The sequence below is a fragment of the Theobroma umbraticum genome, unplaced genomic scaffold, assembly GCF_002168275.2.
Source record: "Theobroma umbraticum cultivar Fairchild unplaced genomic scaffold, ASM216827v3 scaffold_130.0, whole genome shotgun sequence".
NCBI lineage: Eukaryota > Viridiplantae > Streptophyta > Magnoliopsida > Malvales > Malvaceae > Theobroma > Theobroma umbraticum.
Window position 1 is genome coordinate 5,622,657 of NW_018397264.1, and position 8,905 is coordinate 5,631,561.

Genomic DNA, 8,905 nt, shown 5'->3' on the forward strand with positions numbered 1-8,905 from the left:
CATAGCAAAACAGAATCCGACTCAATCTCAGCTTTTTTCAACTTGCATGCAATTGGATATATCCTTTGCGATGCGCTTCATCTTTTTCCATTGACAGCAAAGAAACAATCTCAACTAGTTCAATGTTGAAGAACCGAAAATGTCAAATCAGTTTTACACAAATGGCAAATGCAAAAACACAATGCACATCTTGACATCGACACACTGCAGCAGGCAACATAGTACATTGAAACGTCATGACAGAGGGCAGTTAAATGCAGGGCTCGAGTCTCCCCACTGGCTTTGGCTGCTTTCATATGCATACAGTTCTGCGGGAAAGACTGCTGAAATTTTCGAGGCTGGTCATAGTCGGAATCATTCCAGGAGAACCAGAGTCAGTTGTAAGTGCATTGATGCTCTATGACTCTCTCCTTCAACATTTCAGATGTATATATTTTGCAGTTTTTTGTTGTTAATTTTTTACATTAATATCAATTCAAATTGTTCTTGATGCTTCTTGTTTAAGTCTTCTTCCTTTTTTTTTTCTTTTCTGGCAAACCTACTTTGCAGCTTGAAATTGCAAGTTTTTGATTTAGTATTGTAAAACGAAAATAAACTAAAAAAAAAAAAAGAAAAACCCTGTGTGTCTAGTCTGTTATTTGTGGATGGAGACTCAAATTAAGTTATAAAACTAATTTAAGCTGTAGTATTGCTATCTCTTAAGTTGACTGGCAAAACAAAGTGCCGACTCAATTAATAAGTTACCTCTTCCTGTATATCCACAGTCATTATTTGTTAGACATTGTTGCATGCATGATTTCATGAAGAATTTTTTAGTTTTTTTTCCTTAAATTTGGTTTAATGATCAAAATTCATAGCTCGAAATCACCAAATTGAAATTAAAATAATAAAAGAGAGCTTTGAAGCTCATAAATAAAAATAAAATCAAAAGACATTCATCAATCAATGATTCTTTTTGATTTTATATAAATTGAAAATTTATGGGTGAGTAACAAAAAACTTGTTATGATACTTTTCAATCCCACATTAGATATAAATGTAACTGTTAAAACCTATATAAGGGCGTAAGTCAATTACTCAAACTTCAAAAAATCGCATGGTTTAAGTTTGAAAAGTTTTTAATTCCAAACAAATTATTTAGTTTAAGTTTGAAAAGTTTTAGAGTATGGACTTGAGTCATTACGTGATTGCCATCACACGCAAAAGCAAATACGTGAAGAAAAGGTTCATTAGTTTTCATGATTGCACAAATGGAAGCAGATAATAATAGGGATTTCATTGATAAGGTGTAAAATGTGATATGCTAGCATGTTTTCGTGATTGCACAAATTGAAGCAGACACCGATAGGAATTTCATTGATAAAGTGTTAAAGGTGAAATGCTAGCATATTTTCATGATTGCACAAATTGAAGCAGATACTGATAGGAATTTCATTGATAAGGTGTAAAAGGTGATATGCCAGCATAACATATTAAAGAATCTGGCATCACTTGTCTGAAGCTTGAAGCATATTGCTATTACAGTTGCTTGGTAACCATCCTTTTTTTTTCCTGTGTCTCCTATCTAATAACCTGTCTGAGTTATGTGAGTGAGAGACTTCGAAAATCCAAGGTTACGAGAGCATGAGAATAATTCTTCTTTTTGCCATCTGGCTTAATTAGGGAATCAATTTAGATAGAATTTTAGTCAAGAACATGATGCTAACAACAACATGCAACAAGAATTGAAATAAGAACAAATCTGCCATTACTTTTTTGAGTGTACAAATACTTGTTTGCTCCTTCAGCTTGTGAAGAAGTGATTAGGCTGGAGACTATGGCCCAGAGAGCAGGCTCAGGTTTAGACATTTACAGAAGGTTCCAGCCACATCTCCTCATGGTACTTGCTCAGATTGGCTATACTTTCCTCTATATTATCACTGAAGCTTGCTTTAATCATGGGATGAATCCTCATGTCCACATAACATATCGACACATTATAGCTGGCATTGTGATGCTCCCTTTTGCCTATTTCCTGGAAAGGTGCATAAATATTCATCATCATGTAGATATGACTTGTGTGCCAATCCTTCCTGAAAATATTTGCAATCATGTTTTATGTTGATATGCGCAACTTCTGTTCTTGCCTTGGTGCAGAAAAACAAGGCCAAAGCTGACATTCGCCCTTTTTATCGAGATATTAGTTCTGTCCATCCTTGGGTAAGGATGTCTTAAAAGTTATATCCACATTTCAGTAAAAACCAAAACAAACTAATCAAGTTTATGTTTCATCCAATTACCACAGGGTGAGTTTGACTCTCAACATGTATTTTGCAAGCTTGAGATATACCTCTCCAACTTTCCTTGCAGCAATTGTCAACACTGTTGCTTCTTTGACATTCATAATTGCAGTTGTGCTCAGGTTGGTATTCATCTTGATCAATAAATTAGCAAAGCATCCATGACTATAACCATCAGTTCATATCTAGGATCAACTTCATGCAGGTTGGAGGTTGTTGATCTTCAGAATCCTCGAGGAATAGCCAAAGTTCTTGGGACCTGTGTCTCCTTGGTTGGTGTAACGACGATGACATTGTACAAAGGTCCTGCCATAAAAAATCCATGGCATCCTATGATCCATATTCAAGGAAAGTCCGTCATTCATGAGAATTGGGTGAAGGGTTCAATTCTTACTGTTGCAAGCTGCATAACTTGGTCTATATGGTACGTCATGCAGGTAAAAACCTATGCCTTGACCAAATTAAAGCTCCACGAGACACTATAGCTAACAGAGAGAATAAAAAAAAGTAAGGAGAAAAACAAAGAAACCATAAATATATATTTGATACAGCCCTGATAAATCAATGATTAAATATAGAACGAGAAAAAAAAATGAGACGCAGAACAAGAGATCTTCTGCAAGTAACTAAAGGTGAAATGAAAGATACTGATAATTTCCACACCAGAGATGCAGACCTGTGCTTATGGTCTCCAAAAATTTGTAGGCATTTACATTGAAACGATATCCAGCACCACTGTCACTAACAACTTGGATGAGCTTCGTTGGGGCAGCACAATCAGCCGTCTTCACAGTCATTGTGCAGCATAAACCAGCTGCTTGGACAATTGGATTCAATATTGATTTCTGGGCTACTTTATACGCTGTAAGCAGGGGCTTATTCTACAGTTAAATAAAGGTAGTGAAAGAAAATTTTAGTCTTCTTGTAAAATTTCTAATTACGAATCATGCATGACAGGGAGTGATGTGTTCGGGTTTAATAATCTTCATTCAACTGTGGTGCACGGAAGAGAAAGGGCCAGTTTTCGTGACTATGTTCAATCCCCTTTCAACAATACTGGTGGCAGCCGTGGCATACTTTGTCCTTGGTGAAAAGCTTTACACGGGCAGGTAATTTCAGATTCAATTCACTCACGATTTTCTCTATACTCTATCAAGTGAAAAAACTCTGAAGAGTTCACCTGTTCAGCATTTTAGGGGGAGTAATTGTGATTTTTGGCCTGTATTTGCTGCTATGGGGCAAAGATCGTGATCAGGAAGCTCGAGTTGGAAGAGAAGAGCAACCTTACTCGGTTAATGACCAGGAAAATGACCCTAAAGAACAGAAAAGCTTTTCAGCTGAAAGGGAAGGATCGCAATGCGAACCTTGAAGAGCAAAAGAGGAACACTATAATGTAATAAATTAATAATGATAAATCCAGGAAAAAAAATAAACATTTCAAGGATAGGAGAAGATCAGGGCAAAGGAGCCAGTTCATTTCCTGGCTTCGGACAATTTAAATACATATCCGCATATTAATTAATGATCTTATTAGAAAGGACGACGGGACGGACAGTCTTAGTTTCCCTGCAGAGATTCACAGTACCAGCTTGCTTCGTCCAAAGTTCAACTTCAAGCATGGAATTCCTTGTTACTTCCTTATACCTACCCTTTTTATTCCTCTTTTTCTGGTAAAAAAACAAAAATCTCGTAGAAATCATAATCATCTATAGTAATTTGCATGGCATATCTTTGTAATTTCTTCATCCAAAGCATAACCATCAGCAGTAGCGAGCATGATACTAAGTTCCGAAAACAAGTTGCACAAAAGACTAAACTGCCTAGAACTACAAATTAAAGCAAAGTTGGCTCAATTTTCAACTAGTGTTAAATTCCAATACTGAAAATTCTGTCCAGATAAGAAATTCCAGTTCAACATTCTGAAGCAAAAGCTACTAGTGCTAAATTCCAGCAGGAGCAATAAGGGGGAAAGAGAGAGAGAGAGAGAGGTTTTGGAATTCATGTAGACAGAGAAAGAATCATTTATTCAAGAATAACAAGGGTTCTGGTCAGTCCAGCTATCCATAAACCAATGGTTGAATTCGGAATGGGATAATCATACTTCCAATAATATATTTACAGATCAACCGAGGCCAAAGCTGTGAGAGGATACACAAAGATATTTGGGATTGTCCAACAAGTCTTAACCTCAACCAATAATTAAAAATAAAAGAAACTAAGCTGCAGGTGGCCTAAGCTCATGATCATGAGACGTATCCCGTGCTGACTGAGGTAAATATTGCCACATTGGGACCAAACCATAACCAGGGAAAACTGCCATCTTACTTGCCCCAGGATGATATGCTGCTGGGTGAGCAGGAAGATACCCAGCTGGTGGGATGGTCATTGTTTTCAGTTGCTGCTCTATCTTTTCTTTATTTCCCTTCAGCACAAGTTTCTCTTCACGAAGTTCATTCTTCTCAGCCTGGTGGGGAAATGGAACGTTAACAGAAGGAAAAGGGAAAGGAAAAATAAGGCACCCAAATTTATTATGTAATCTCAAACAAAATGATAACTTCAATCATTCATCAACAGAACTGTTATCCATATGCTACATCCTTAGAGGTGGTTCTGCTTCCTCAGTAAACTCCAATAGTGGAAGTTTCTTATGCATACTTTATGGCCAAACTGCTTTAACAATATATAGCGAGAGAAAAAAGATCATGTGCCACGGTGAAGAAACCAAACTTAGAAAGACAGATTTCAAATGCTAGACAACTCCATGATCATTCCATTTAAAAGTCTCGTACAAATACAGATGATCAAAATTCAGAATGACAAAGACATGGCAATAAACATGATTCCAGCTCCACCAAATTGAGATCAAAAGGGAAAGAAAAATGTTGAGGCATATTTGATATTTCCAACTAGAACATGGAAATGCAATACCTTTTCAATTAATTATATCCTTTCAATCTAAATAATGTGCACATCATCTCAAAGTGAAATTCCCCAGAACTGAGTTACAATAAACAAGCACAAATATTGACTTCTCAATTTTCATCTAAATTATCTCCACAATCATCTGACCTATTTGACTAACCATTTCAATCATAATCACTGATTATTATATACACCAGCGAGAAATTAAGAACAAATAAGCATCAAATAATCATCATATCAAACAATAAATTGATCCATCATAATGATAAACTAAAATTCAAGTCATCAAACATTGAACAGGGTAGATAATAATAATATTAATAATAATAATAAGAAGAAGAAGCTACTTTTAACAAATTTACAAGAAGATGAGAAGTTCAAGGACTGGTATTTCACTGAACATTGGAGCTGATTATATATCTAAAATGAAGTGGATGTCTATATTTGCCTAACAAGAAAATTTCCTACCTTATACTTATTTAAAAAACTAACCTTTAAACTTTTTATTTCCTCCTGTAGCTTTTCATTTGTTTCTTTGAGCTCCTGAGCCTCAGTTCTCAGTTGGGTCAAAACTCTGATGGCATCATCAAGTATCGCCGATTTGTCTGTCCTGGCAGGTCTCCCAGGTTCCAAAATAGAGCTTAGATCCAGAAACCTACAAGAGTATGAACAAAATCTGTTCCTTTAACTTGCATCTTACCTTCTTGAAAGAGAGAAATGCAAATGATGCAAACAACTGATAACCAACTCAAATTATCATCAATTTTACAAACTGCAACCATTAACCAAAAACAATGCCTTTGGTTTAAGACAAAACAACAGGAAATATATAGAAAAGTATCAGTAATCTAAGGATACGTGCCTTTCATTCAATCTCTCACGCCTCAATTTCTCACGGCACGCTTTGGTCCCTGGCCTGCTGCATGATCCACTGCGTCCCCTAAAAAAGCCATTAATTGCAACATCCTCTTCAACATGAAGAATTATAAGAATAGAACATAGCAAAACTAAAATGAAAACTTGGAAAAAAAAACCCCCGACTTCAGATTAACACTTTCTGAATTGTATTTAACAATTAAATTACTATAAACCTACAAGAAAATAAACAAATATTGAATATGAATTGAAATAATACCTCTTGAGCGAGTAATCTCTATCCACGAATTCCTTTTCTTGATGCACAACATTTCCAGATGACAACTCAGTTTCTCTACCATCACCGCAACAAAAAAATTAACAAAATCGAATTCACAAGGCAAATAAATCTAATGAAAAAACACAAATTTCCCTCAATTAATTCAAAATTTACTGAAAAAGAAAAAACCTAGATTGAATTGAAAACAAAAAAAGAAAAGGGCACCTGTAATTGGGCAAAAGTAAATCTGGGGAAGCATTTTCGTCGATGAAACTATAATCCAGAAAATCCCAGTCTTCTATTGAATCCATTTTTCACCACTTCCACACTCCAAGATTCGCAATTTCGCATAAAATACGCATATGCGGGGTAATTGTAAGTCAATAAGGAAATGGACGGATTCGACTAGGTAAATTTGAGAATTGGAATCCTCTTTCTTTATTTGGTTAAAAGTGGCGATCGTATATCCAATAAAATTGGAGCACGTGGAGGAGTCTGAGTTAGAGAAATGACCGAGCCTCGCGCCGCCGCGTCCTTATTTTTGACTGCTAAAACTGGTTGGCAAGTGCAAGCACCCCAACTCAATTTCGGCGGTTCTAATATTTTTGTATTAGATTTTCACAAATTAGAGACAGTAAGGCACTTTTCTTCAAAATATTCCCTCTTCAATTCAAGTTGGGTGACTCTTTCCTCTTCCACTGAGAATTTTCGATGGCAAAAATGGCACATCCCTCTTTTCTAATGTTATCTATCACGTGTATGTTATGATTGATTAATAGATTGTGCTAAGCTGCAAACCTCAAAACTTAAAAAGTATGAAGGACCCAGAGCTTGGCTCATCCCAAGCAACTGTCACCTGTTGAACAACCCATCTTCATAGAACATACTCTCCATACTAATATGCAGAATTTTATTGAACTGGGAAATGTTATAGACTTTCATTTCTGTAAACTTTTAGTTTGAGTTCGGTGTGATCAATTATTTGAAGAAGCTAAGAATCAGCTGGACCACTTGTCAGAGAAGTGAGGAATTTTCAAATTACATGAGCTTCATTTTGAAGCTTGTCGATCAGCTCATCAACCGATGACAGAATTACTCCTGCTTTTCTCTTGGGCGGTTCTGTGACTTGAACGACCTCTAAGTCAGATTTGATTTCCACATTCAACTCTTCCGGTGAATATTTTTTTATGGGCTTTGATTTTGCCTTCATTATGTTGGGAAGGGTTGCATATCTTGGCTGGTTCAGTCTTAGATCAGTGCTGCAGATGACAGACAAAAGTCAACGTTAACATGAATTTTGTTACACAAAATGCATATGCACAAAAACTAGAAATGACAATGCAGACAACTGATCGTTAATAACAAATTATTTCGAGTATTATCTTTTATAGAGATTACCAAAGGCAATTGGTTTTTGTTTATGTGGTGGAAACCTATGTATGATTTGTTTTCTCCAGAACATTTGCTATGCTGCAAATACAGTACCCCCATCCCAACACCACCACCATAACTGAAATATATAAAATAAAACCTAGTGTACAGCTTTTGAACAGATTCATGAGGTTACATGCCTGGCTGCATGAAAAAAGAATTCATGAACTCTTCCAGTCCTTTCTGCCAAAATCACTACACGTTATTTACAAAACCAATTTGTGGTTCACAAATCACAACAGTACAATACTTAACATAAGTACTTTAAATAATTAACAAAATTCGTATGTATTTGTATCACATGCAACCGCTAAATGGAAAATCTTCAATATTTCATTGTCATTAGAACAGCTTCAATGAGCCAGACCCAAATAATGGATGTTTTACTACCTATAAATGAGCATCAAAATTTGATAGATCAGGCACTTACGTGATCACAGCAGGTAAGTCCAAACACAGTGTTTCAAGACCACCATCCACCTCTCTATCTACTGTTGCCACCTGTTTCTCCTTGTCCAGCACAACCTACTAAAAAGCAGCAGTTAGAATCATAAAAACATTTGACATACAAACAGAGATATTAGATATGAAAACCACACAATATGAGAGTTACTTGTAAGAATATCAGCCAAATTAATAGTAATAAGAATAAAAGCCCATACAATTCTACAGCATTTCACCTTGACATACTAATACCGCTAACATCCAAACAATCTTGAAAACTCCTCTTATGACCTTTGGTCAGTTCTAATCAAACAAAAGATGATTGTAAATCAAAGAACAAGCTTCATATGAAGACATATGTTGTCAACAGAGAAAAAAAGACTAAACAAGAATGCAGCAATAGAAGAGTAGTTCCTCAATATGTCTACTGCTGAACTAACCTTTGAAGCAAAGGTTCCTTGCGGCCATCCAAGCAACCCAGCTATCATTTGCCCTGTTTGATTGCAGTCATCATCAATTGCCTACACAAGAATCCTGATAATAAGAAACAATGATTTTCCAAAAGAATTTCTCCTACCAAAGAGGTAAAAAAGAACAAGAAAACAAGTTCCACTAATAAATACTAACAATCCAACAGACTAAGATAAAATGTCCAAAATCCAGAAAATTTAACAGCAACATACTCATTGAAGGC

At 35.8% G+C, this 8,905-nt stretch overlaps 3 protein-coding genes across 3 annotated transcripts in view; 1 reads left to right on the top strand and 2 right to left on the bottom strand.

Moving 5' to 3' along the window:
• Positions 1–318: 318 nt before the first annotated feature.
• On the top strand, positions 319–3,648 carry LOC110422110 (WAT1-related protein At4g08300-like). Its single transcript, XM_021435893.1, has 8 exons — positions 319–380; positions 1,788–2,022; positions 2,137–2,199; positions 2,285–2,401; positions 2,485–2,716; positions 2,985–3,143; positions 3,237–3,388; positions 3,468–3,648. The coding sequence occupies exons 2-8, from the start codon at positions 1,817–1,819 to the stop codon at positions 3,646–3,648; spliced, it is 1,110 nt and encodes a 369-aa protein (XP_021291568.1). The 5' UTR covers positions 319–380; positions 1,788–1,816.
• A 634-nt stretch (positions 3,649–4,282) lies between these two features.
• LOC110421988 (transcription factor bHLH104-like) lies at positions 4,283–6,797 on the bottom strand. Its single transcript, XM_021435728.2, has 5 exons — positions 6,562–6,797; positions 6,337–6,411; positions 6,064–6,141; positions 5,694–5,856; positions 4,283–4,743 (listed from the first exon to the last, which is right to left on the bottom strand). Exons 1-5 carry the CDS (start codon positions 6,645–6,647, stop codon positions 4,495–4,497), a joined length of 651 nt encoding a protein of 216 aa, XP_021291403.1. The 5' UTR covers positions 6,648–6,797; the 3' UTR covers positions 4,283–4,494.
• ETFBETA (electron transfer flavoprotein beta) overlaps positions 6,562–8,905 on the bottom strand; it is a 3,595-nt gene continuing 1,251 nt past the window's right edge. The window contains exons 3-5 of the mRNA XM_021435727.2: positions 8,652–8,732; positions 8,198–8,292; positions 6,562–7,595 (exon numbers count right to left, since the gene is read on the bottom strand). Coding sequence (XP_021291402.1) covers positions 7,370–7,595; positions 8,198–8,292; positions 8,652–8,732 — 402 coding nt within the window. The 3' untranslated portion in view covers positions 6,562–7,369. The remainder of the gene's footprint in view (positions 7,596–8,197; positions 8,293–8,651; positions 8,733–8,905) is intronic.

What these genes read in the sequence shown, in the direction of transcription:
- LOC110422110 (XM_021435893.1), top strand. Translation starts at nt 1,817, where the DNA reads ATGGCCCAGAGAGCAGGCTCAGGTTTAGACATTTACAGAAGGTTCCAG. An exon ending in ATAATTGCAGTTGTGCTCAG is followed by an intron (nt 2,402 to 2,484) that starts GTTGGTATTCAT and finishes AACTTCATGCAG; the next exon opens with GTTGGAGGTTGTTGATCTTC. An exon ending in GAAAAGCTTTACACGGGCAG is followed by an intron (nt 3,389 to 3,467) that starts GTAATTTCAGAT and finishes TCACCTGTTCAG; the next exon opens with CATTTTAGGGGGAGTAATTG.
- LOC110421988 (XM_021435728.2), bottom strand. Translation starts at nt 6,647, where the DNA reads ATGGATTCAATAGAAGACTGGGATTTTCTGGATTATAGTTTCATCGAC. An exon ending in AGAGATTACTCGCTCAAGAG is followed by an intron (nt 6,142 to 6,336) that starts GTATTATTTCAA and finishes TGGCTTTTTTAG; the next exon opens with GGGACGCAGTGGATCATGCA. An exon ending in CGTGAGAGATTGAATGAAAG is followed by an intron (nt 5,857 to 6,063) that starts GCACGTATCCTT and finishes ATACTCTTGTAG; the next exon opens with GTTTCTGGATCTAAGCTCTA.